Genomic DNA, 27,194 nt, shown 5'->3' with positions numbered 1-27,194 from the left:
CGAACGAGCAGGTTGAGTGAAAGCTGGTGTGCTGAATTGCACTGAATAATCTGCTCGGGAAAAGAATTTGCAGTCGCTAAACATGATTAAAAGGTGTAGAACGTTTAGCTGAAGCAGTGTACGAGGCTGGCACCGTGTCGGTTCGTATTATTTCTGTTAAGTTTTTTCAGATTCCGTCAATGGCTTTGCGCCAATAATGTGTTGATTATGAATTCGTTGCGCTACAGCTCTCAAGTTTGTTGTTGTTTTTTTGTTTCACAATAATGTTGTTAAAAATTGTGCTAGTTCAGAAATCAGTGCATATTTGTGGTGGAAAATTATGAGTGGAAATGTATACTGCTTTACTTTGGTGTGGTGCACTGTGGAATGATGATTCGGAGTCATAAACAAACAAACGAAGGAAATCAAAAAAAAAATAACACACTCATTAAAGGTAAACCAGAACATTGAAATTTGAACAGAATTTAGCAGCAATTTGTGGATAAAGTGGCTTAAAAGTTCATTAGTTTTGTAGTGTTGTACAAACCATAGTGATATGCGTAGCTGTAATTTGATCTATGTTCTTAAAAGAGCAAAATCTTTTTTTCTCACAAAAGACAAAAGACGATCGAGAGTGAAGTGATCGATGAACGTAAAATGTTAGCAAAAACTGCTATAAAAAATGTAAATGTTCCGTTGGTATAATTTAATTATTGATTTTAGTACTAGTACTTAGCATAATAATAATCGTAAAATACACCAGAACATTAATTTCAGCATTTTAAAAATAATCACAGTCAGCACTATGGCTGTTTGAGCATCAAACACACTATATGAAAAATTAGAAGAAAAAAAAAGCTCATTGGTCAAATGTGGCCACCAAGAGCCTTCAATATGGCTTAAACTGTTTAAGTTATTTCTTCAACAGACCGCAAAAATGATTTATTTAAGGATTTATTTTAGTTAGGAGGAACTGAATCAGCCGAATTGCTTGATCGACTCCTATCCGGATCGTTCCGTTTTAAAAATGACATCGATCATTTTTCCGGTAGCGTGATAAAATAAGTGTTTTTTGCTAGGCTTAAGCCCACGTTTGGATCTTAGGCTTATGTTTATATTGAATTAAAAACCGCTGAACGAAAAATACACCTAATGTGACATAAATCGGAATGATTCCCTTTATCCATATTTTGCTTATCCACGCTGCATTATAATTAACTAACTATTCAAAATTGTAATGTTGTAATGATTAATATGTTCCATTACTTATTCTGACCTACTTGTATATTGAGTATACTCAGGGCAGAGGGACGAATGTGAAGCAATTTGCAATTATCAAAAGGCTACACCATCAGGATACTTCCAAAGGTCGCAAAAATGTAAAAAAAACAATAGATAATTAACATTACATTCTAAAAAGAAAACTTACACACAATAACGATCATGAAAAAATACAGAAAATATAGACGAATTGAAATGATTGAGGTTAAAAAAGTTTTATAAACAATATATACAAATATTTGTAACATTTGTTTATAGAGCTAAATCATGAGAATGGTGGAAAATGAATTGAAGATAAAAAAGTAAATTAAATAAATTAAATTTAACTGATATTAGGGAACATTCCACAGCTGTTAATTTAAAAAGCACAAAAAAAATCCAAATTCACAAACGATATGCAAAATGTTCACCACCCCCCCACAAATAAATGTGGGGCCACTTGCCGAACACTGGCTAGATTACACGAGCGACTGCGACTGTATTGGGGAGCTGGCACTCGCGAACGGCACGAGAAGTCCAACTGGACGGTCGGTCGAGAAACAACCGCGAGTCTTCGTTGCGCGCACATCGCGGATTGTGGTGTTCTCTCGCGAAAATTCGTGATGTGATGGTCGACGGTTTCGTGCAGCAGCAGCAGCAGAAGCAGGAGCAGACAGCCAAGTGTATCTAGGTGGCCATGGTTTTGCGCGTTCCCTGGCCAAGTTAATCAAGGGTAGGCAGCGGGAATTTCGCAGTGGGGCCTGCACGCGTTGTTCGTGTGTGAGTGTTTGCCCGTGTGCCGTGCAGAGCCCTGCATTTTTGTGGAACCGAAATCGGTGGGAGGGGAAGTCAGAGGGACCAATAACCACCACCCAGCAGAAGCAGCAGAAGGTCTGGACCCAGAATCGCAAAAAAAAAAAAGGCTGAACAGTAGTGTCACCGAAACGCCCTTTCCATCGTCCATTTTTTCGTCTCCATTCTGGATGGCAGGATTGAAGCAAAAAGGGCCATCAAAGTGTGCTTGCTCTAGTGCACAACCCCTACTGGGGAGCGGGGGATAATTTTGATCCAGTCGTATGTGGAGTGGGGGAGATGGAGGTGAAAAAAAGAATGTGTGCCTACTAGTCGTCGTTTTTCCCCGGGATACAAGTGTGCGTTCGTGCGTGCGTGCGTGAAAATGTCTAGCCCTGAAAAAATGATAGGGTTGGAGCAGTAAAACAGGGCGAGAACAGCAAGAGCAGCAGTGTAGTGCTAATTTTTCCTTCGGGGCGAAAATTTCGTGCAGCTTTTCATCCACCATACGCACACACACACACACATACACACACACGCGCAGCTGTGTGCGTGCGTGTCGCAGAAACGGGGCAGGTGCGTACGTTCGTACGCATGTGTTTGTTGTATAAAAAAAGCAGGCGATGGGGAGCGTGAGCTATCTCTACGCGCGCGTGTGTGTGTGCACGTGCGCTAGCGTGTGTGTGGGGTTTGCAAGGTGACAGAAACACACGTCCAACACACGCGCACACACACACACACACACACACACACACACACACGCACACTTACACAAATACACACGCACACACGGATCAAGTTGTTGGGAAGCAAAATGGTTCTGCAGGATCCGAAGCAGGAGCGAGCGGAAGAAAAGGCTGTCCAACTAGGCCCCCCCCTCCATCACACCAAAAGGGAGGGTTGATGGTGTAGGGGTAGGGGTGGAAAGAAGTCCAAAACCCCCAACCGTCCTCCCGATGTGTGTTTGTGTGACCTGTGCGTACGTGTGTGCGCGCTTTTCTGCCCCAGTGTGTGTGTGTGTGTGCAGTGAAACGACGATTTTTCATCGTTTTCCTTGCGGGGCAAAAGCTTCAAGCACGGCTAGCTGCGCGAGGAAAACGTTCCGTGCCAAGGCCTGCTGTGCACGTTCATTGGGTGTGCGCGTGCCGTGCATGTGTATGCGTGTGTGTGTGTCCACAGCGAATGAGGTCCTAGCTAAGACGGGCAAAAAAGGGCTCCAAAAGAATGTTAGTGTGTGTGTGTGTGGCAATGTTTCCAAAAAGGGTTTGACAGTGAAGAGATATGCCTCCGTATAGCTTTTGGGAATAGAATTTTCCACCGATTTTCCACGATCGAATGGCAAAAAAGGAAGAAGGGCAGGCACCGTGGAGAGGGTGGGAAGTGTTGGTTGGAGAGTAACACAACAGTGGCTGTGTGTGCGTGTGTATGTGTGCGTCGTGTGTGCTCTGCGCGCGCGTGTGCGAGAGAACAACCTCGACACTTGCCTATAAGTGTATGTGTGTGTGTGTGTGTGTGTGTGTGTGCGTGTCTGTTTCTGTGTGTTTGTGGCCACTAATGAGCGCAAGGCAACAGAACACCACTGAGTGTAACGGTGTGTACTACACCACTTTTGGGCACCCGAGAATATAGGGCCCACTTCTCGTAACACACACACACACGCGCGCGCGCACACACATACACTCAAGAGTGGGCTTTTCCGCGCGCTCCTGCGGACATGCGTTTTTCTTGCTCGCTCCCCGGACTCGCTGCTGCTGGACTCAGCTTCATCACCATTTCCCAGTTCATCGTCATGCAATAAATGGGGCGATGAAAGTGTCGTTGCTGTTGTTCGATTGCTGCTTCTTTTACCCCTTCTCCCCTTCCCCTTATCAGCAGGTGGGCAATGGTAGCAGGCAGGCTGGCACATTTTAGTAGCTAATCAAAACATTTCACTACTAGCACAAAGCAGCACCCCGTTTTCCCATTGTGCAGCAAGAAAGGTGACTACCGTACCGGAATGGTCTTCCAGCCAAGAACACAAGGCACTGTACAGTGTGTGAGTGTGTGTGTGCGTAATGTCAAACGTCTATCAACAACAGAACCGTGTGCTTGTCTCTGCTTTAGCGCACGGGCGAGGGTTAGCACCCACCCCCGTTCATCTCTACGAGGACAATCAGCTCTATTGTGCGTTAATAATCATGGTTTTGTTGCCGCTGGCAAGCGTACCATTCAGTTCAAGGCTGCAACAATTTGTGTGCTTTTTTCGAGTTGTTCCAAAAATCAACATCCCTAACCTAGTTGTGTCCATGCACAATCGTCGTGGACCCCTATCCTGTTTTAACAGTGCCCCATTCGTAGCAGATTCTCGCGAAAGGTTGATGGTTGATTCCCCGTTTTTGGGAAGATCCTAGAGCGCCACCATTTTCTTGGCAACCAGTTTCCTCCAAGGGCTGGCCGTGTGATTTTTCCCAGCCTCCTAGGTAGGCTACTTGCCTGGTTTGCTGTGCAGCCACCCCAAACCAACCTAAACACGCGCTGCAGAGAGGGAGAGGCTCCTGGGTAATATGACACTTGTCACGAGACGGATACGAGAGCAGCAAAACTACAACGGAAAAAAAATCCCTACACACTACACACGGGCCTGCCTAATTAGACCTACTACTGCTGAGCCTATCCAATACGAATGGGGGGGTGATTGAAAGAAGGGAAAAACAGAAGGTCGGAGGGATTGTAATGTCATGTACCGTTCGTAGTAGACAAGTGGCGTTGGCATTAGCAACAACACGCCAGTTCAAGCGCGTTGGGTAGAAATGACTGTGCTTGTACGTGTGTGCGAGCGCCCGTGTCCGTGTATGTGTGTATCATGCGGTCTAATGTGTGCAAAACGCGATGCACAGAAGTGTGGACCACACTAGTGCACACCGTTAGTGGTCATTAGGAATTGCAATCCCTCTTTCCCTTGTGTGTGTGACTGGCCCTTTGGTCGTGCAAGATACGAGGATTTGTCACGGCCACAAGGATCGTTATTGTGCTAAGTGGTTTGGAGACAGTGGAGTGAAAGTGAAGACGTTGTGTGTGTGTTTGTGAGTGTGTCTCTTGTGCGCTGGGTTTTGCTGGTTCCTATATGCCCAAAAGTGTTCAGTGTCAAGTCTGACCAAAAGCGGAGGGGGACGAATTTAATGAGCCTCCCATTCCCGTGCGTGTGTTTTGTGTGTGTGTATATGTGTGTGTGTATATGTGTGGAAGGAAAATGTGTAATGGTTGGCTTTTCTTTTCTTCCCCCTTCGCAGAATCCCGCCGTGTTGTCGGCAGTGTTGTGTTTATTTTTTAGCTCGAAAGTTCGGTGCAACGGTGACTGCTGACTTGCTAATTACTTCCACGCCGAAGTGTAATTCGGGATTGGGCGCGATTGGGAAAACTTGATCTCTGTTTTCCCTTTTCCCATCAACCCGAGCAAGTGAATTCACACCAAAGTGCAAGTGCTCTGGCGCTCTCTTTCTCTCTCTCTGTTGTGTGCGCGTGTGTTTGTATGTGTGTTGTGCTGGCAGGATTAGTGTGAGGCAGCAGTAACTTCTTCCCCCCGTCCAGTGCCGCCTAAACATCGGGCCACACACGCACGCACACACCGTCACCTACCCCCATTGACAGCGGTAGCGGAGGAGCGACAGCAGAGGAGGAAATAAGGGCCATTCGTTGTCTAAAAAAAATATCTAAACACGACGAACGGGTCATTATCCTTCCACTTGCAAGCGAGCAGGAAGAAGAAACCGTGCACACTTGTCTCTCGTACCCCGCCAGGCTGCTCATTCCAACCATCCCCCTTAACTCATCGTTGTTAAAGTGGAAAGTGAAGTGATCATATAGGGCAGCACCACCATACACCCAATTCCCCCACGGCTCCCAGAACGCCCTTCCAGAGTCAGCGGAAGCACCACCCCGCGGATACCGGGAGACGAGTGTGAGAGATAAGGAGGTAGAACACGCAGAAGAAAGGAGTGCAGACACGACAACAGGACGACAAACAGAGAGAGAGAGGAGAAAACTAGGCCATTCATCATGTTTACGGGTACGCTGCGGTTGAAAGTCTGCGAGGCGATCGGGCTGCGGCCGACGGACTTTCAGACACGGCACACGATGACATTTGGCCGGCTCGGTGATCAGCTCATCGATCCGTACGTGTCGATAGATGTCGACGAGAAGTTCATAGGTAAGTAGTAGTAAAATGTGTGTTATTATAATGGATGCGAGGATGAGGAAAACTTTTTTTGTTCTTTTTTGATTTGTTTTCGTCATGACGTGCATATGTACTGGAATGAGATTCGATCGCACGTACCGTGTTGTCTGTGGCCACGTACTTAGGCACGGCTCCATTCCGCTAATCAGTCAAGATGCGTTAAAATTCCAATAAGATTGCTCATTACAAAGCCAATCAATTCGAAAAGTGTGTTTTTTCTATCATTTAATCATAGACAAGCATAAAAAAAATCCACTTCTATCGTCCGAAGAACGATCGAGCAAATTTTCCCCCGCGCTGCAATAATTAAACCCATGTGATGATGAGTTGGAAAGGAGGGGGTGGTTGGTGTCCTACAACAAAACGCTCTTGAATTTATTTATTTCTGTTTCCCAACGAGAGCGCGAGTTGTGGGGAGAGGGGGGGGGAGGGGGCGCCAGTTTGACATTTCGGTTGCGAGAGCAATGTGCGGTACCGTGCGCGCGGAATTGGAAATGAAAATGGCTGCCCGCGGTACCCGTTTGGAGCGCCAGTCAATGCTTGGGGAGCGCAAGCGAAACCGTAGCAACAACAACAAAAAAAACACTCTCTCCCCCACACACACACACACACGCGCGCGCGTACAGTTTGGTCGGAAAATGGGAAAGCAACCACACGGCTGCTTTCCCGCACGGCCGTAGCAAATATGGTGGCAAACGCGTTCGAAGAGCACAAGAGAGAGAGAGAGAAAGAGCACGTTCTTGCTCTGGTGTTCCGACAGGTCAGGGTTTTCCCGACGGCGAGGAAAAGCAAGCGCGCGAGACACGATTCACCTTGTACATCTGTGTGTGTATGTGTGTGTGCGATCCCGCTTGGTCAAGCTTCTTGTGTTGTCAACCCAAAAGGTGGAGGAATTTCGTGACGAAACGACGAGGCGTTTCGTGTTGCGAGAATGCACAACATTACCACCAAGGCGAGTTTTTTGCTCGTGTGGTGCGAAAATTAGGGTTTTGTTTTTTGTTTGTTTGTGAATTAAAAACACTCTTGATAACTAATATACGCACAAGAGAGGGGCTTTTTTGTCATCTTAAATACCTCAACATGTGGACATTCCGATAGCTGCTCGTCTGCTGTTCCATTCAGTTCTCGATTTTCCTCGAAGCTCTGAGTTGTTGGAAAAACATTCACATTCAGTGAGAGCGAGAGAGCAAACGAAAAAGCGAGTGATAAAACGCGAGAGAATGCCTTGCTGCTGGTGTGCGTGCAACTGTTGTTTGCCTCATGGCGGAGGGAAAATAAAGTGTGTCCAGTTTTGATAAGATTTCCCATCCTTACTGTGTGTGGTTTTAGCGAAATTTTATAGAAAATCATCTTTCACAACCTTTAAAAAAAACCCTTTCTCTTTCGTCAACCCGTTGCTACATGTTTCGTCCCTTTTCATCGTCGCTCAATGGCACATTTCATCGTACCCCTCCATCTCTCATCCCCCCCCCTGTTTTTCACCCCCAAATGTTCCCCGGTTCTCTCCCATGGCGGACCTTTGCTACCGCCGATGCCGACATTACGGGCACGAAGATTCTCTCGCTCGCGCGCACCGCACCGTCTTAAAGAATCGAGCACCAAGTGTGCCACCATCAGCGACGGATGCTTCTTCCTTCGGCATTCCTGTGCGCACACGAAATGATGGTGCCCCTCCGCTACCACCCCCAACAGTGTGTGTGTGTGTGTGGGTTTTTTTTTGCTTCCTTTCATCTTTCGCACTTTGAACCAGCACAAACACACACACTCGCACGAAACTGTGCGTCTATTCGAAACGTTCGCTTACCATGTTGTGTGTGTTGTTTTTTTTTTAATTTCAATCTTTCTCGTCTTCTTCTTGCCCTTCCCCATAGCACCCAATTTTCCCTCAGTAGCTCATGTGTGTGTGTGTGTGTGTCGTTATGCCGTGCCGTTGTGTTTTCTTCGTGTTTCGGCAATGTTCCCTTTTGCAACACCCCCCGCGCACTACCGAACCGCTTAAGCGCGGTGTGTTCTGTCTCGTGCACAGAACCTCCCATCGACCCTCCCCTCTCCTCCACTCACTCCCGCTCACTGCTCACTGCGGATGGGTTCGTTTTCATTTCGGCGGAAATGCATACGCGCGTTTCGAGTTTTCTTTACCGACGAACCCCTCCCCCCGCACGGCTGGCTTTTCCTGCGTCTTCTCTCTGGGGTTCCAATCGTCTCGCGGGGGTGGGGAGGAAGGGAATACATTTTAGGGTGGTTTCGCAAGACGCTAGACCCACTCTGTGCCGCCGTCCCTTTACCAAGGTCACTATCACAAAGTGGGAAAGGTTGATGAAAATAGTTTTTCGAATGGGTCGGTCGGTCGGTCGGTCGTGTGTTGCGTATGATGTGGTGTAGCCGCCGGTAGCAAGCCAAGCAGATATGCTTTCCAGAACGATCACCAACAACGTTCTGCAGGGGCAGGGGAAGAAGTACGGGTTTTGATGAAGATGATGGGTTTGGGAAATCGTTACGGGGCCAATACGGATCGGTCTAGCTGATCTTTGTTGCTTTCTAATACTTTATGCGGTTTGATATAGTAAGAGTAGAACCATATCGTGCTTCGATCGATACCAATGTGTTGCCGTTTCTTTGCCTGCAAGTGTTATTTGCTGCCACTGCTTGCCCCACTGCCAATGTGTTCACTGCAAATGCCTTTGCAATTAGGAAACACACTACACCTGAGCTACACACCTAAACAAAGATCGACCTCGCACACCACAAACAAACGCCCTTTCTCTCTCTCTCTCTCTCTCTAACCTCCGCTACGTTCGATTATGAACTGCATAATCATTTATCGGCAGAGTGCAACCGTGCGAACGCAAGCCTACAGCCGATGCTAATCGATTTGCCAATCGATCGGACTACAAGCAACTGGTGCGGTGGATATGGGGGTCGATCGCTGTAGTGGATCGTACCGCTCGAGCCAGCGGAGTAATGACTCAACAGTACCGCTAATGTACCGTTACAACTAAGCCTGTGCGAAGGGTCTAAACAACGGACTGGCTAATGGCTGTGCGAGCACAATTGATTTTACGCGCGTATTTACTATTTACTCGATAGTGTGTCAGCAGTAGCCGGTGTTGACAGCAGCTTCTGACGTTTTTTTAAATGTTTGTAATGAATTCCAAAGAATTTTTGTAAATAAATTTTGATAGCATCATTCCACCCCAGTGCCACGGAACGTTCGCTATTTCGCGACGGAACTGGTCTGCCACTGTCCTTCAACCGCCAACAGATCGCATCTCATTATCTTATCAACGATTTGCCTGCCCTTGCATGATGATGATGCTGGTACAGCAGTGACCATAAAAACCACACACACACACTTACACTCCACACAAACCAAGAGCGGGCAGGGGATGAGAATAGAGTGAGAGATACAAACATACGGCACTACGATAACGGTGCTGCGATATCTTATATTACTGTCCAGGGAACCAGTATTAAACCCTCGCGCAAGCCTCGATGTTTGTAAAAAGTGGCCCCTCTAGCACCAATGTATAAACCCCGAATAACCTAGAACACACTTCCAAGGTCTTTCTGTGCTGTGCGGGGGGGTTCCAAAACATTTCACAATAATATATTTTGTCGCAATGCCATGCACACACACGGGTGCGCGATGGACAACAACGATGGGCAGAGGGAGAACATGCAGTTTTGATGTTGTTGTGCTGTTTTTATTATTTTTTCAAAAACACACACAAAACCATCACCCGTGGGCCAATGATGAGCTCAATTAAAGCCGATTTATTATGTAAAGTAGGTCAATGAAAGCAGCCAGAAGAAAGCATTGCAGCGGTGGTGTAAGCACGAAGCGCGAGGAAGGTTCCGTGTTTTTGTTTTTTCCTTTTTTCGATCCGTAACGTGTCGCTCAGATACGAGGACAACACGGGATGGGAGCAAGGTGGAAGCGCTGGATCGAAACATCTCCTAGCGTCTTAGTGTGTGAGATCTGCCTGAAGATGATCATCACCTTCGCAAATCGTTTTGTGTTGACAATTAAAAACACACACATGCAGTATTCCACAGTTTTTCAAGCTACTTTTTAATGTAAACATTGGGATTTGCCGCCTGAAAGAAGTTCTACCACATCACTCGCATGTTTCATTATCATCATACAGCGTTTTCCGAATCAATTTTCAATGTCAACAACATTTCTCATTGCTTTGCGAGATGTTTTTCAACAGATGTCAAATGTTGCAAATGCATCATAATAAAATTTCAATTCTTCCACATGATTTTCAACACGTCTTAAGCTGGAATGAGTTTGACAGTTCTTTATGATGTGTTGAAAATCATGCGGATGAATTGAAATTTTATTGTGATGCGTTTGCAACATTTGACAGCTGTTGAAAAACATCTTGGAGGCGGTGAATAATTATGTGCACATTGGAAATTGGCTTAGAAACCCCTCTAATTCAGGGTTTTCTAGGTCAGCTTCGAATGTAATCGTTGTTATGCACCGCGTGCAAGATGGTAAACATCAATATGATATTTCATTTCCATCATCATGATTTTGAAATTTCTTCAGCATGATTTTCAACCCATCTCCTCAAGCTAGGTTGAGTTTGACAGTTCTTTGTGATGTGTTGAAAACCATGTGTAAAAACTGAAATTTGATCATAAAGCAAATACACTATTTGACAGCTGTTGAAAAACATCTTGTATGCGGTGAATAATTATGTGCACATTCGAAAGTGACATGGAAAACCCTGTAATAAATTTAAATTTCTCCATCATGATTTTCAATACTTCAACGGTCAACGAGTGATGAGATCCGGCTTCAAACCCCCGGTGAAAAAACGATGGCAACAGACCTTTGAAGTGTTGAAAATCATACTGAAGAAATTAAAAGTTATTATGATGGAAAGGAAATATCTGCGTGATGTGGAAACACATTTTGCACGCCGGAAAAAGCAATGTTTACATTCGAAAATGATTTGGAAAAACTTGTAATGCTTCGTGTGTTGCAATCACCAAAAAGTTGCAGTCATTCTAACAGATCTGATGCTGTTATAATCCATCATGAGTAAAACAGAAGTGGGTTGATGATCACATGATCATACTTCGTTCCTCTTTACCAACACTGTGTTGTGACAGTGTGCTGTGATTGGACCTGGACGACAATCCACCCAACACACCCATGCACACTAGCAGCTTCCTTCCACTGTCCCACTCTCCCCCTCTCTCCCTCTCTCTCCCTCTGTGTGCTAATTTAAAGTGAATCATCTTGGCAGGGCGCGTAATTAGATGTAAACCATCCACATCCCGCGCGCAACAGTCTTTATGGAGGATGCATTCGCTCTCTTTCCCTCTCTCTCTCTCTCTCTCTCTCTCTCTCTCTCACACACACACACACACACACACACACACACACACACACACACACACACACACACACACACACACACTCTTACTCTTTCCTATCTCTCCCACGCTTTTTCCTCACCCATGCTCACTGAGTGGCGTGCCCGGGTTTCGTGGAAAATTGCACTTTACCGAAAGGCGAAACACTTTGATGTTACGCTTTCAGTGACGAACGGGTTATTGGAGGGTTCCACTTTACCCCGGCGTGAATGACACGTGATTTTTACGTCTCACGCGCTTAGCTATGCGCGGCCCCAGCTTGCACTACCCTTGTGTGTGTTTATGGAGGGGGTTTGTATTCCCGTTCCACGGAACTCGTTAAATGTGAGTGATTTATTTTGGGCTGCGTTAATTAGCACGCTGTGGGGACAACTTTTGGCTCAATTAAGGATCGTGAGTAATGGTTGGAGAGTGGTTCTGCAATTGCAACCTTCATACTGAATAACACTTTGTTGGTCATATTGCACTGATCGTATCAGTCAGCTGTAGTAGAAACATGGAAACTAATTGTATTTTTATGTCATTTTTTGTGCCCTCCCCCCCAGATCGGTCCACCACAAAGCCACGTACCTTCGATCCGGTGTGGAACGAGAGCTTCATACACGAGGTGGAGAACGCGAACGTGCTCGGGATGACAATCTTCCACGAAGGGCCGATCACGGACGTGTTCGTGGCCAACACGACAATAGCGTTCGATGATCTGGTCACCCGCAACGAGTCGGAGCAGCAGGATTTTTGGGTAAGGAAACACACACAACAAAAAACAACCGTCTCGATTCAGCTTTATTAACAATCTCTCTTTCACTCACTCTCCGAAATTCCCAGGTCGATCTCGAACCGCAGGGCCGGCTGCACGTGAAGATCGATCTCCGATGGACGCAGGACGCCAACAATGTAGCCTCGCAGAACTCGTGCCGCCGGGCAGTCGTCAAGGATCAGCCATTTTTAAATCGCCGCCGCGGTGCAATGAGAAGGCGTGTTCATCAGGTCAGTTCGGTGGGAACATCCTGTCCCTTCCTGTGGTCTGTCCGCACCTACCCTTGGCGGGCAGTTTTCCCCCTCCGCGCCATTCAATGTGGGGTTGGGCAATGCCCTTTGCATTTGTTCATTTGATGGGAACGAATGACGTCGTCTAGTAGCCTGTGTTGCCTGTTGAGAATGGTGGTTGCTGCTGTCATCGTAACTAAGTAGTAGCACCTACACAAACCAATGTAGCAGTAGCAACAAAAACATGTAATCAATGCTATTTGAAACGGCTGGCATGAGGGGACAAACTCAAACTCAACGTTTTCTGAGCAGGAGAGTGTGTGTGTGATGCGCTTCTGCCACAAATTGAAAAGGGGAGGGGAGGGTGCGGCGTGTATGCTACTATCACCCACCGTCGGCCGGTCGGTCGCAGCATGGATGGCAGTGATGATAGGTCGGAACAAGCATCATATCCCGCGTTTTGTGCAGTTAACGTGCGCGCGGGTGTGTGGGTTTGCGCTTCGAATTGAATTGATTAATGCGCTTCTGAAACTGAACGGCCGGAGGACGACACGACGTAGGACTATTGTTTTCAGTCGGCCGCAGAATATACCGACGACAGTGTGCAGTGTGGTTCGCTCGCTGGGACTTGGGCGAGGTTATTTTGGAATTGATTGAACAAGGTGCGCTCGTGCAAGAATAGTTCAACAGATAAGCGCGGTAAATTGTGTATGTGTGTGTTTGTGTAGCTTTGATGCAACAAGTTGAAGGATAAATCATCACCGAGCATTGGAGGCAGGCCACAAATGTATCATCTGTAAGGAAGGATTTTTACCCACACAGCCAACGATAATGCGCCTCCATCGTGTTCTGCATGAAGCACCATGCGTCTCCATGCGCCGAAGGAACTTTGTCTAATTTCATCATTTTCATCATTTTTCAACTGTGAAACGATTGGGCCTACTCGGGCCCAAATAGCAAACAATGTTTGTGCGGGAAACACTGCTGACATAAATGTCGTTTCTGGAGTTGCGCTTTGGACAGTGACGACACATGATTGATACTATTTTTGCAAATGCCAACGATATGTAATGCGGGCAAATGACGGGCTGGTAAGATGTTGCAGCGCGCGAATGATTTGTACGGAAGCCCGAACACCTTGCCCGCTCGCTTGCAGCAACCAGTTGGATGATGATGATGATGATGATGAAGGAGGAAACATCTGATCTTCCGCCCACTTCATAGCCGGCTCTACCTGTGCACGGCTCAGCCATGATCGATGGAAAGCAAACGACGCACTGTTTCTCTGTGTTTGTATATGTGTGTGTGTGTGTATTTTCTATGTGTAATCGAGAAGGAATTCTCATTTACTCTGCCATCGTGTTGTTCCCGTTTCCTTGTTTTTTTGCATTTGTTTTGCCTCTCGTTTGCTCGGTTTTGCAAGCAATTGGGTCATCTAAAATAAGCCTGTATCCGCATCAAAATGATTCACCATTGATGTGTGTGTGTGTCTGGTTGTGTGGAGTTTGTTTTTAAGCTGCCTTGATTGATGGCGAGCAAATCATGGATAGAAATTTCCAAAGCAGCAAGCAACAGCATCAACAAAAACGATACCAATACACACTGTTGCAGCTACTATCGTCCCCCGAGTGTGCAGCAAAACACAACACAGCGTTTGTTTCCGTTCTGTGTTGCGATGTTGCGATGATCGAGTTGTTATTTCCTGGTGGTGCGGAGGTTTTTTCCCCCCAAACATTTCCCAATCCCCAATAAAAACGGGTTCCACCTTAAAGGGATCGGTAACTGATCGTGTTGTTTTTTTCTCTCCCTCCCATCTATTTCTAGGTTAATGGTCACAAGTTTATGGCCACATTCCTGCGCCAACCGACATTCTGTTCCCACTGTCGCGAATTCATATGGTAATGTATCTACACTGGTGATGGGCTTTGTTTTGCAAATTCGGTTTTGGGGTTTCGGTTTTTGGTTTTTCATTTTTATTTCGTTCGCCTTGTTTTACGGTTTCGGTAGAGAATGTGGGGTGTTGATTATTGGGTTTGCGTTTAACTTCCTTTCACATCTCACAACTAAATACGGCATAAGCCAGGGACTGTCAACTAGCGTGTATTAACGTGTTTTGTTTAAAGTAAGGATTAATACATGCAAATACTAACTTCCATAATGAAGGACACTATTAAGGGTGGGAACACTACTAATTGGAAAGCTTTTAGAAGGATAACAATCATATCTGTTATCTAAATGATTAATACTGGTGGTTTCATTTTTTTGTTTTTTTGATAAACTACTTCATTTATACTAACCGTGTTGTCTGCCTTGGTTGCGGTATGAGTTTTGTTTTGTGTTTTAAACCAAAATTCAAACTTTCTAACACATTGTGCCACCTCTGTCTGTCACGTTGTCATTTTTATTTCGGCAATTTTGCCCTATCGACCCCCGTAAAACGGGCATGCCCAAGTACGAATTGTTCCAACACATTCAGCGACGAAGCTCTTCCGTCTCTCGGACCTCGTGCAGAAAAGTTGTAACCCCGTTTTGTGTGTCGCACATTTTCTTCTCTCTTTCTCTCTCTTTTTCCGGATACTCTCGTACAGGGGATTAGGCAAACAGGGCTATCAGTGTCAAGGTAAGAAGATGCGCATTCCACTCCAGCCGTTTCGCCGTCGCGGAGGAAGCGAACAGAAAGCTGGAATTTAAAAAAAACACACACGCAACAAAAGCGACAAGAAAGAGAGATGGTTGTGATGTGTGCTTTTATTTTTGTCTCATTTTCAATTACTGTCTCTTCTCTTTCATTTTCGTATTCGTATTTTGCTGTGTTTGGGTTTGGTTTTGCTGTTTGCTGTCTAACAAATCGTTTATTTGGTCGCTTAATGTTCACTTTGCAAATGTTTTATCATGTTTTATCTTCCTTTCTTGCTGTTCTTTGCCATTTTTTTTTGCTCTATGGTTTTATACTGCCTTTCTGCACTAATGTTTCGTTTATTAGTAGCACTCACACATTAATTTCTTTTTTTTTTTCATAAATGAAACACACTTTTGCCTTCGTTTGTTTTCATTTCTTCGTCTGTTCACCTTTAACACCAGCATCCTTGAGCATTCCGATCGGACTTTTTTTCTGTTGTTGTTTTCCTTCTCCGATAGTACACTTTCGACGTTTTAACATCCGTTTATTCGCATGCTGTTTGGGTTTTGTTCTGTCCTCGTTCTTTCTTTTGTATTATTAGCCGTGCGCGCATTGTCCGGGTCAAAACCATGGTCTTGGGCATTCGACTATTCTTCAATGCACTCTGCTATGCGTTAATTCATACTATTACTACTATTACTACTATCCTACCTCTGCATCTCTCTCTTTCTCATTTGCGCTGTCACGCGAGGCGCGTGATCGCGATGGTTTTTGTTTGCATTGTTCGCCCTTTCGTTCGCACGCTGTTTGTTTCTACCGTTCTGTTGCTGTTCTTCGCCTTCTGCCAACTGTCCAACGGTCTCTCTTTCTATGCTGCAGCGATCATCCGCTCGAAATGCGGATAGTATCCGTTTGCCGGTAGCTTGCCGGTAGCGTACGATCGTTCGATCAACACGCTCTGGTGCCACACCCGCAACACTACTAACCTTCCCCGCTCCATTTCAGTGTGCACGTGCGTCGTCCACAAGCGGTGCCATAGTTCGGTCGTAACCAAATGTCCAAAGAAAAAGGATGAGGTAAAGGTGAAGTTTGAACAATGCCGTTTAGCGTTTTGAAAAAAAAAATCATATTAACACATGATTCTGTCTCTGTCGTTCGTTTAGCAAACCAAACCGACACCAACGGAGGCAGCCCAGCGGTTCAATGTAAATATGCCACATAGGTTTTCAGTGCACTCGTTCAAGCGGCTGACGTTCTGTGATCACTGCGGGTCGCTGCTGTACGGCATCATCAGGCAGGGGCTGAAGTGCGAGGTGTGCAGCATGAACATCCACCGGCGCTGCGAGGGCAACGTGGCGAACAACTGCGGCATCAACACCAAGCAGCTGGCGGAGCTGCTGAACGAGATGGGTATCACCATGGATAAAACACCACCCCGTAGATCTAAGGTAGGCGAGGTTCGGTGCATTAAGATGCAACATTCCCTGCTAATGCTCACACATTTCTCCTTCATCTGCAACCAGTACTCTAACCAAACGACTAGTGATAACCTATCGATGTCGGAGCGCTCGGACGACACGAGCTCGCTGGACACGCTCTCGACCAAGAGTGGTGCGGAGGGCGAGCTGGGTGCCCACGGCGGTGGCGGCGGAGGCGGTGGCCGGGGCGGAGCCGGCCACTCCTCCAAGGTGGGCGGGCCGACCATGGGCATGCTGGTGAACCTCGGCACCGACGACGACGGCAATGCGCGGCCGATGCCGGGCAAGGTGTTCCTGAACGACTTCAACTTCATCAAGGTGCTGGGCAAGGGCTCGTTCGGCAAGGTGATGCTGGCGGAGAAGAAGGGCACGGACGAGGTGTACGCGATCAAGGTGCTGAAGAAGGACGTGATCCTGCAGGACGACGACGTGGACTGCACGATGACGGAGAAACGCATACTGGCGCTGGCCGCCAAGCATCCGTTCCTGACCGCGCTGCACTCGTGCTTCCAGACGCCCGACCGGCTGTTCTTCGTGATGGAGTACGTGAACGGGGGCGATCTGATGTTCCAGATCCAGCGGGCCCGCAAGTTCGACGAGCCGCGGGCCGCCTTCTACGCGGCGGAGGTCACGCTCGCGCTGCAGTTTCTGCACCGGAACGGCGTCATCTATCGCGATCTGAAGCTGGACAACATACTGCTCGACGCGGAGGGCCACTGCAAGCTGGCCGACTTTGGCATGTGCAAGGTGGGTGTCGGGCGGGTGGCGGGCTGCACGGGTACGGGGACGCTTACTAATACGCCATTTTGCTAATACGCAACAACACCCCGCTTTTGCAGGAGGGCATAACCGGGGACAACCTCACGTCGACGTTCTGCGGCACGCCCGACTACATCGCGCCCGAGATACTGCAGGAGCTCGATTACGGCCCGTCGGTCGACTGGTGGGCGCTCGGTGTGCTGATGTACGAAATGATGGCCGGCCAGCCCCCGTTCGAGGCGGACAACGAGGACGACCTGTTCGAGGCGATCCTGCGCGATGACGTGCTGTACCCGGTGTGGCTTTCCCGCGAGGCAGTCTCGATTCTGAAAGGTAGGTTTCGCTGAAAGAGGAAACCGTGGGAAATGTAACTGGAAGCGTTCATATTAGTTGTGGGAGCTCGGAATCGGACCTACCGGATTCCAATTCCGTGTTCAAACTGAATTGCGGAGCCGATTCCGATCCTGGAATTGATTCCGATTCCGGACACGATTCCGGAATTGACTCTGGAGACGATTCCGAAGTCGACACCGGATCCGATTGACTGATTTCGCTTCTGAAACTTCTTATTTCAATCCAAGAACTGATTCTCATTCCGGAACTAATTCCAATTCTGGTGTCAATTCCATTACCGAAGCAAAAAGCGATTCTTAGGTTTATTCCGATTCTGGAACTGTATTCTGATTCCGGAACCGACTCCAATTCGGAGCCAATTCCGATTCCGGATCCGATTCCGATTTCGGAGTCAATTCCGATTTCAGAGCCAATTCCGATTCCGGAACCGGTTCCGACTCCGGAACCGGTTCTGACTCCGGAACCGGTTCTGACTCCGGAACCGGTTCTGACTCCGGAACCGGTTCTGACTCTGGAACCGTTTCCAGAACCGATTTTGATTTAAGAGCCGATTCCAACCGAACCAATTCCGGATCTGATTCCAATTCCAGAACCGACTCCTATTCCGAAGTCGGCTCCAATTCGGGAACCGATTCCGGAATTAATTCTAGAAACTGATCCCGGTCCTAATATCCGGAATCGATTCCAGCAAACTTCCGAACTAGCCGAAACCGATTCCGACGAAAACTTCATTTTACCCATCACTAGTGTATATTGCTCATATCTTGTGTGTGTATTCTTTTACTTTCCCGCCCTGCACCGCCTACAGGATTTATGACCAAAAATGCGGCCAAGCGGTTAGGCTGCACCGATGGGGAAAACCAGATCCGCAGTCATCCCTTCTTCAAGGATATGGACTGGGAGGCGCTGGAGCAGCGCAAAGTTCGACCACCATTCCGGCCACGAGTGGTACCGAAAGCTTACCCTCCGTTGGATTCTGTTAGAACATCAGTAACAGTTTTCGTTTTTTTCTCTCATCCTTTTTTCACACCCTTACAGCGAAGTGCGCGCGATGCACTCAACTTCGACACCGAGTTCACCAAGGAGGATCCCGTGCTGACGCCGGTACCGAACGATATCATCCGGTGCATCAATCAGGACGAGTTTGCTGGCTTTTCCTTCACCAATCCGGAGTTTGGGCCGGAAAGGAAAATCGTTTGCTAAGGTAGTGGCGGCGCTGGCCCGCTCGTTGGAACGATCTCTGTCGTATGTGTTTATCTTTGGAAAGCGTATGTGTTGTGTGTGCGCGCGTGCGTGCGTGTACGGAAACGAGATGGACAGCAGTACTGGAAACTACTACTACTACTACTACTATTACTACTGTACTACTACTACTACACACAGCATCGCAGAACGCACCACCAGCTGGCTCGTCGCATCCCCCCTTGCATTGGGCCGCAGCATGAGGTTTTTGACTGACCGCCCCAGCCAGCACACACGCATTACCCGCACGTCGGTTTGTTTCTGCAGGTCCATCGATCCACACCAACGGCAGTGCCTCTCCGTTAGTTGGTTGTTATCGTGTCGGCAAAATGGGAGACAAAACGGTTTGCTTTGGATATATGTGGTGATGTGCACACACACACACACATATTCGCACCATTAGCGCATCTTCCGTGTATAGTTAAGAAGATTTACCTTTTCGTTGTTCACGCGGCAGTTCTGGGTTTTTAAGTGCAAAACAACACTAAAACATCCACCCCGGGGAATTTGGATGGTGATGGTGCATCATCAGGCACAGGGAAAATACGTCCAAAATGAAAGGAACATAGAGAGCAAGAGAGATAGATAGAGGAATGGAGATGGAGGCAATGCAAAAGTAGATTCTTGAAAGAAGCAAAACGCGTGTACCTCGGCAGTGGTTACTATCATCCGTCGTGTGGAGTGGAGGATTTAACGTTTAAGATTGTTAGCGAACCAAGAATATGTAAGTGATGTGTAAGGGTCGGTGGAGTGTTAGCCAGGACAGGTCAGATATGATATATCATTCTATACGTGTTTTAAATTAGTATTATTATTAACATCTTCCCGTTGTGGTTAGGTTGATGTGTTAGTGAATTTACGGTGGTGCAAATGTGAAATGTGCAAAAGGGGGGGAGAGACAGCGCACGAAACGCGGCAGCGGGAGGAACGTTCTAAACGGAACCTTTTCGGGGCATGTGTGTTATGTGTTGCCACGCGGTCAGACAGCCATGCTGTGTGTGGATTCTAAACAGCACAGAGCATGGTGAAAATGTTTTACTTCCCTAACCAGCATTAGCAAGCGTTTCGTTAGCGATCAATACCAACAGTTAAGCTTGATGTTAGTTCTATCGTTTTGTTTTTTTTTGTTATTATTGTACGATAATGCTTATACAATCTCTGTCTCTGAGTTTTATGGTACTGCGACTGCAGCCAGTACACCAGTGCCACTACGTAATGCAATCTCATTGGAATTGGAACACTACGTGTTATCGTTAGAGCGATTGGGCGCATTATTGGTAGGTGTTTTTTTGTGTTCCAGTCTAGCAGCAAATGTAACCGTTTGTTTTGTTGTTATGTTAGCGCGCAACGTGCTTTTGTTTGCACGAGTTGGTTTTTGTTAGCCCCTAATTTGTTGTTAACGTTAATGCACTACGTTTTGGGGTTTGAAAATTTCCGCCTGAGATTCGCATTTACTCTATCCTTACAGCAGGGGTTCACACAAGCCGTGTGTGTGCGTATTATGAAGCGATATTTAGTTTGCTGTGGGTTGGCGGGTGTGTATAGACGCACCGCTATTCAAATGCTAGTCATTATTAGCCCGTGCTACGTAAGCAAAAATCATCCCCGCAAGTGCTATAGACAAAATCCTTATTTAAATTACGTTTATTCCGTAAGTCGTAACTCTGCTAAGGCAACGTGTTGGTGCGTCAATCAATTACTCGTTCTAGATGGTTTTTATCGTTACTACTCGTGGTTTTTATTAGTGTGTAACATACTGCTACCAAAGATAACCGGAAGGCGGCTGCCAGCAAGGCAAAACCCATCGCGTCTCCTTCGCGGTGGTGCCCGATAATTGCAACTGTGCTTTAATTTGTATCTCGAACGCAAGAGGAAATTAATGTTCCCAAATCAGAACCTAAACAAAAATGAAAACTCACTCACATCACATGTCCATGCGCTTGCGGCACTGAGTGGGGTTGTGCGTTCATTCGTTCAAAGCAAAACAATAAAGAAAGGAGCCAATCTCTTAGTTAACGTTATACTCCTTCATTTTTTCTGTTGAAACCTGCGGGACGGAGGCGCATGGTGCGTGGAGTGGAGGCGGTGGTGTTAGGGAGTGGGGTTTGTGGGTTCGTGCTGGAATGACCCTTGCCATAGGTTAGCTAATTGTTAGTACACTAGAGAAAGGATATACGTGTTATAACTATGCAAATCAGGTTGCAAAGTGTTTGCTGTAAAACGTGCAGTATTCGGTTTTTCTTCTTCTTTTAAACAAACAAAAAACATAGCACAACTTATTTATAGTAATCTTAATGTGTAATGGATTGATGTTGACTAGTGAGAGAATGTTTATTGTAGACAAGCGCGTGGGGGGGACAAGCAGTTGACAAACAAAACCAAAGGCTTTGTTGCATATAGCTTGGACCGACCCCCACGACCCCGACGGTTTGTGTGTGTGGCTAAGGAGACAGGCTGTTTTTACACAGGCAGGATGGTGATGGGATGGGCGAAGGGATAGAAAAAGAACAAAAACGGATTCATTTGCTTTATCTCAGCGTTAACCTTTCTTCCAAACAAAACAAACCATAAAGCAAAAGTAAACAAACTTGTGGCATATCTATTTTGTTTTAATTATAAACCCAAATGAGAACAAGTGTAACATACATTAGTAAGGCGTCATATACTTCACACACACACACGCGCGCGTGCAAGCATAAATAGCGTATAGGATGTCCTTTGCGTTTTGTTACAATTGTGTCAATCAAATGTGTAAACAAACAAATAACCGCAACAAGAACAAAACAAAAAGAAAACCAAACAAAGTATGTAGGGATGGGCTGCTTCGCCCGTGGCACACAATAGGGGGCAATATGTTTGTATTTAGTTGTTACTATCGGTTAAACGTGTTTCGTCGTTTCGTGGTACGGTTTTATTGTGATTGTCGCATGTGTGTAGTACAGCGGCGTCTGGGTGTTGGGAGTTGTCGGAAAGAGAGAGAGAGAGAGAGAGAGAGAGAGAGAGAGAGAGAGAGAGAGAGAGAGAGCGAGAGAAGGAGCGCGCCCAAGCATAGGTAAAGCGCATACAAAACAATACAAGCACAATGTAATCGTACTAGCTCTCACTACAGTTGCAAATAGAAGAGAAGAAGAAAAAAGAGAAGAAGAAGAACTGCGCGGAGGCTTTGAGCTTTGTTATACGGGTGAGTGTGTGTGTGTGTGCCGGTGGGCGTTAGACATCGGGGCAGAAGAGAGATGTCCGAACAAGTAATAGATCTGTATGTACTATAGCATGTTGGGAAGGAATCGTTTCTGTCTTGCTTTTTACAGACACACACACATACATACATACACGCACACACTTCCACATATTTGTTTTTGTTCAGTCCTTTCTTACTGATGCAAGTGATAGCGAGGGGAAAAAAGCCGTACTCATGAACGCCGGGCGGGTACACACGAGTCATGAGAATGAATCACAAACCAAACCCTCAAGCACTTGAGATAGGCAAACTGGGCAAATGTTATAAGTAAAATAAAAGATGCAAAAAAATCCGTCTGATAATATTAAAAAAAAAAACACACACACACATCTACGATAGGAGATTTATAAAGCAAAAAAAAACAAACACTCACACACACATAAACTAGGAGCATTAATGTAAAGCACCTGAGGACATCAACAGACAGGGAGGGCTCGATGGAGCGCGGGAAAACACTAGATGGAGCGAGCGTGTAGTGTATGCTTTACTGGACAAAATAGAACAACATACACTCAAAGCAAATAGCATTGTACGGCATCATCCGTACGCAGTTGTGGGGTGCGTGCTTGAGTCGTGTTGAGTATTTAGTGAAATATTGTAGCATTTTTTGGCAACAAAAACAAAATATAGCTCCCCGTGCGACGGAAATGCCAACGACACTGAACGCCTTCATTATGCTCGTTGTGTTTTTTGTTTTTTTTTCTCCTTTTTTTTCTTAAACAGAGTGAAGTGCTGTACAAAATAAACCTTCGCTTGAACTCAGCCACACGTTTCGTTGTCGATTCGGTGATGATCAGTATGGACAATTGTAGATTTCACATGTTAGATTTCTGTAACACTGTGGGTCCTTTTCATTCAAACAGCTCGATCCTGAATGGAACGCGCCCTCTCTCGCTCTCTCTCACTGCAGTGTAACAAAGGATTGTAGAATTAATGTTGGTGTATGTGTTTTAAATAAACAAAAAAAAGAAGAAAAAGAAGGAAAACACAGATAGCCACTGCTGTAGATGGCAGTGAAGCCATCGAAGGAAACCATCAATACAGAATTCAATTGGCATTGAGAGAACGTGGCAGATGGAGAGGGGATCCGTGTAAGTAGGTTACATATTAGGTAGATTACAAACACTCCAAAATATTCCGCAACAATGCCATAATTGTCCCGAGACCGTGACCGGTCGCTGTGGCCAATGCAACCGAGAACAAAACAAGAGAAACACGCACCCACACACACACACACACACACACACACACACACACACACACACACAACAATTCTAAAATCGAATCTTGTTACTGCTGTAATGATCGGAAACAGAAAATGTAAGAAAACCCACATTAAATAGAGAAAGAAACAAAAAAAAAACTACAAAACACACCACACCTCAAACAAGGCGTTAAACATTGTGTAATTGAGCATAAACCAAAACAAAACGGGGAAAACAAACACAATGGGGGAAATGGAAACAACCATACAACAATAAAGAAGCAAAATATGGAAAGAACAAAACCAAACAACAATAGTATAAAGAACAAATCTAGCAAAACAGCTGAACTCGAAGCTTGCTAGGCGGTGAAAACCGAACAAGATATGAAAACAGAGATGCAAACAACAAAAAAACAAACAATTAAATGGATCGTATTGTAAAATGGAGGGGGGAAACAGTTTGTTTCTATTGTTTACGAAAGAGTGTAAGCTGTAAGCGTTGTGTGACTGGGAAAATTGAACATACACACGCAAGCATCTAATGAAAAACCACCAAGCACTGCGAAAAACATACACACACACACACAATTAGATGAGGCAAAAAATCATATAAACACATAAACAAAAAAACACATACACCCAAAAGCAGCAGTAGAGACGATTTGTGTGAGTATGTGTGTAAACGTAACGCAAATACAATGGGGAATGGGGCGAGCAAATATATTGCAAAAACAGAACAAAAAAAACATATATACATAGATATATACATATACATATAGATATATACAAATAAATATAAGAAAAAAGTAAAAGTGAGAAAATAAATTAAGAAATTTGTAAAAGCTGAAGCGAGCGGCAAAAGAGAGAGACACACACAGTCCCCAATTTAATACAGTTACACACACACAAAGAAGGAGAGTGCGAGAGAGAGAGAGAATGAAGACGACATACATAGACAAACAAAATAGGCAAAACCAAAAGAGTAAAGCAAAGTATTTAGTACACAACCCCTCAACAAAAAAAAGCACAAGAAAACAACAGTGCTACAGCTGGGGCAAAACATGATCTAACTCTCCTCCGGAGCGGAGTGTGACGCAGGTTTAGTAGTTTGGGCTTTGGAACAGAAACACACACACACACACAATGGCGCGATACTTTAGCGCCTACTGAGAGTTTATCCGATCCGTCAGCGCAGCCATGTTGTATGCCCTTCTTCCCCCTCCCTGCCATCGAAATCGCTGTTTTAGGGTATTACAATGTATGTATCGGATGCGTGTGCGCGTGTGTGTGTGTGTGATATCCTGTTTGTGTGCTGCAGTGCATTTACGATCGAATTAGCACTTGCGGTTCCTCTCGGTTCAGTGAAGAAGCATATCCGTGAGTGGCAGGAGAGAGAGAGAGAGAGAGAGAGAGAGAAAGAAAAAGAGAAAGGGAGATAAAGAGAGGAAGAGAGAGAGACAGAGAGAGATAGAGAGAGAACAATTGAAGCAAATCAAAATGTGTCCCACCGTGTACCTAAGCAAAAACCACCATCCCTCCCCCAAATCTTATCCGATCTGCTCCGACCTTTAGAGATATCGTTAGAGAAACCTCCATTGCAAGAGGTTTGTTGGTGTTGGGGTCCCGTTCGATCATTTCTTCCCTATCCTTCAAATTCATTGATGTGTTTGTGTGTGCGTATGTTTGTGATACTTCTAACAAATTGTGTGTATGTGTGTGTGTGTGTGTGTGTGTGTGTGTGTGATGCGGTTGGAATGTTTACTTTTAAGAATTACACTTAGGAAGCATTTTTGAGTGCGTGCATGTGTGTACGGAAATGTTTGGAAATGTGCGTGTCTATGTATATGATTGGTTGAGCTTAATCGGAGTGAAAGTGATAAATTAAATAAGTCAGTTGTTGCTTTTGTTCTCTCTCTCTCTCTCTCTCTCTCTCTCTCTCTCTCTCTCTCTCTCTCTCTCGTGCTCCCTCTCTCTCTCACTCCATAGTTTGGAACCGATGATAATTGAACGATAGGATATGCCAACAGGTGTGACTGTATGAGTGTATGTGCGCGTGTGTGTAAGTGTAGTTTTTGTTGTTGTAATACTGCGTCGTTTTCCTTCACCTCCTTGTTCAAATGCTTCTGTCATTCTGTTTGGCCACTGTATAGTGTGATAAAAGTATATTTGAAGAAGAAAAAAATCCCCCCTTAAGCAGATGAAGCTTTTACTGTTAAAAGAAAACAAAACAGTTAAAACACAACAAAGCAAACTGGGTGGTGAAAAGAGCTAATCAAATTTTAGTACGATGCGTCCGGGGGTGGTAGTCCAAGATTCCCCCTCATCAGATAAATTTTCCAATTTTATCTTCCACGTCCTGCAAAAACAAAAAACAACACATGCAAAAGAAAAAAAAAGAAAAGCGAAATTGTAACAACAGTCAATGGGGGGGGGACACAATTGTCGTCGCAAACGGAACGGAAATGGATTTGAGGCAGGGACGCAAGAAGGGTGTCGATGGGCAATCCAATCGCTGTTTCTATTTTTTGTTTTGTTTTGTTTTTTTTTATTGGTAAAATAAGGGACAAATTAAAAGGGAAGAAGGAACAGAGAAATACATACACCTTTCATTGACACAAGGCACGACACCAGCTTCTCACAGTAGGCCCTGGAGGTGAGCTTTGAGCGTCGTAATATGTAGATTGTCGTCCCCCTTCCCACACACTTTTGATTTTTGGTGCGTCCTGCCCCGTGTGAGTGTGTATGTATGTATGCGTGTGTGAATATATGTGTGTGGGTGTGTGTGTGTGTGAGTGTGTGTATGTGTAAAGGCGCAACAGTACGCGGCGGACGAGAAAAAGCGCAAACCTTTGCGGAAAGCAAAAGAAATATAAAGAGAAAAACAACAAACAAACAAACAAACAAACAAACAAACAAACAAACAAACAAGCAAAATATGATACAAAACTGGGAAAAGCCTGATACAGAAAAACCCCACTTTTATGGAGAAAAATTGATATAGGAAGAAGCTAAACTAAACAAACAAACAAAAAAAGCAAGTGAAGAGACAAAACAAAAGGAAACCCAAAAAACTCCTTTAACCCGCCACCGGCCGATGAAGAATAGAAGCGTCTCGGTGTGTAAGAAGAAAGCAGCGCAAGGAGGGCATGCATGTGCGTGGAGTGGTGGGTGTGTTGGGTTGGGTATGTCTGGTGTCCGTGTGCTTATGTGGGCGGCTTTCCGCAACCCAAACGGTCAAGGGAAAATCGCGCATAGATGATGGACAGCAGCAAAACGGAACACAGACATACGCTCACGAACACATCCCCGGGAAACCAGGCACAAGAAAAAAAAGGATAGGCACACAAAGCATATAGGATGGGTCGTGCGTGTAGGGGGAGGAAGAGGGAAGATAGAACAAAATCATTCATTCGAAACAAGGAGCAAAACAAAACAAGAGAAAGAGAGAATGAATATATATGAATATAAATACCAAAAAATATTATATAACAAGAAATAAATATATATATATACATATATAACAACATGTGATTATACCACGAGAAACATGCTGACGAGATGTTATTTGTTTGTTGATAGTCGTTGTCGTTCTTTCATCGTGTTCCTCATTCCGCATCATTCCCCGTAGTTTCGCACAAAAACATTTAAATTTAAAGACACATCACATCCTACGT

General features: G+C 45.5%; 1 protein-coding gene across 10 annotated transcripts; it reads left to right on the top strand.

The window, feature by feature from the left end:
- On the top strand, positions 1-26,831 carry LOC120898299 (protein kinase C). Of its 10 annotated transcripts, none has more exons than XM_040304350.1 (12): positions 1,785-1,972; positions 5,301-6,217; positions 12,184-12,377; positions 12,464-12,625; positions 14,450-14,523; positions 15,214-15,245; positions 16,251-16,327; positions 16,409-16,693; positions 16,769-17,470; positions 17,563-17,815; positions 18,645-18,784; positions 18,875-26,831. In XM_040304350.1, exons 2-12 carry the CDS (start codon positions 6,067-6,069, stop codon positions 19,037-19,039), a joined length of 2,235 nt encoding a protein of 744 aa, XP_040160284.1. In that variant the 5' UTR covers positions 1,785-1,972; positions 5,301-6,066; the 3' UTR covers positions 19,040-26,831. The 10 variants fall into 10 exon arrangements, with proteins under 10 accessions (XP_040160019.1, XP_040159931.1, XP_040160193.1 ...); XM_040304793.1 differs by having other exon boundaries at positions 1,786-1,972; positions 16,251-16,321; XM_040304085.1 differs by lacking the exon at positions 1,785-1,972 and adding an exon at positions 1-140 and having other exon boundaries at positions 16,251-16,321; positions 18,645-26,831.
- Positions 26,832-27,194: the final 363 nt, after the last annotated feature.

The sequence above is a fragment of the Anopheles arabiensis genome, chromosome 2 (assembly GCF_016920715.1).
Source record: "Anopheles arabiensis isolate DONGOLA chromosome 2, AaraD3, whole genome shotgun sequence".
Taxonomy (NCBI): domain Eukaryota; kingdom Metazoa; phylum Arthropoda; class Insecta; order Diptera; family Culicidae; genus Anopheles; species Anopheles arabiensis.
The sequence above is the reverse complement of the archived record's forward strand: the minus strand, read 5'-3'. Positions and strand labels throughout refer to the sequence as shown.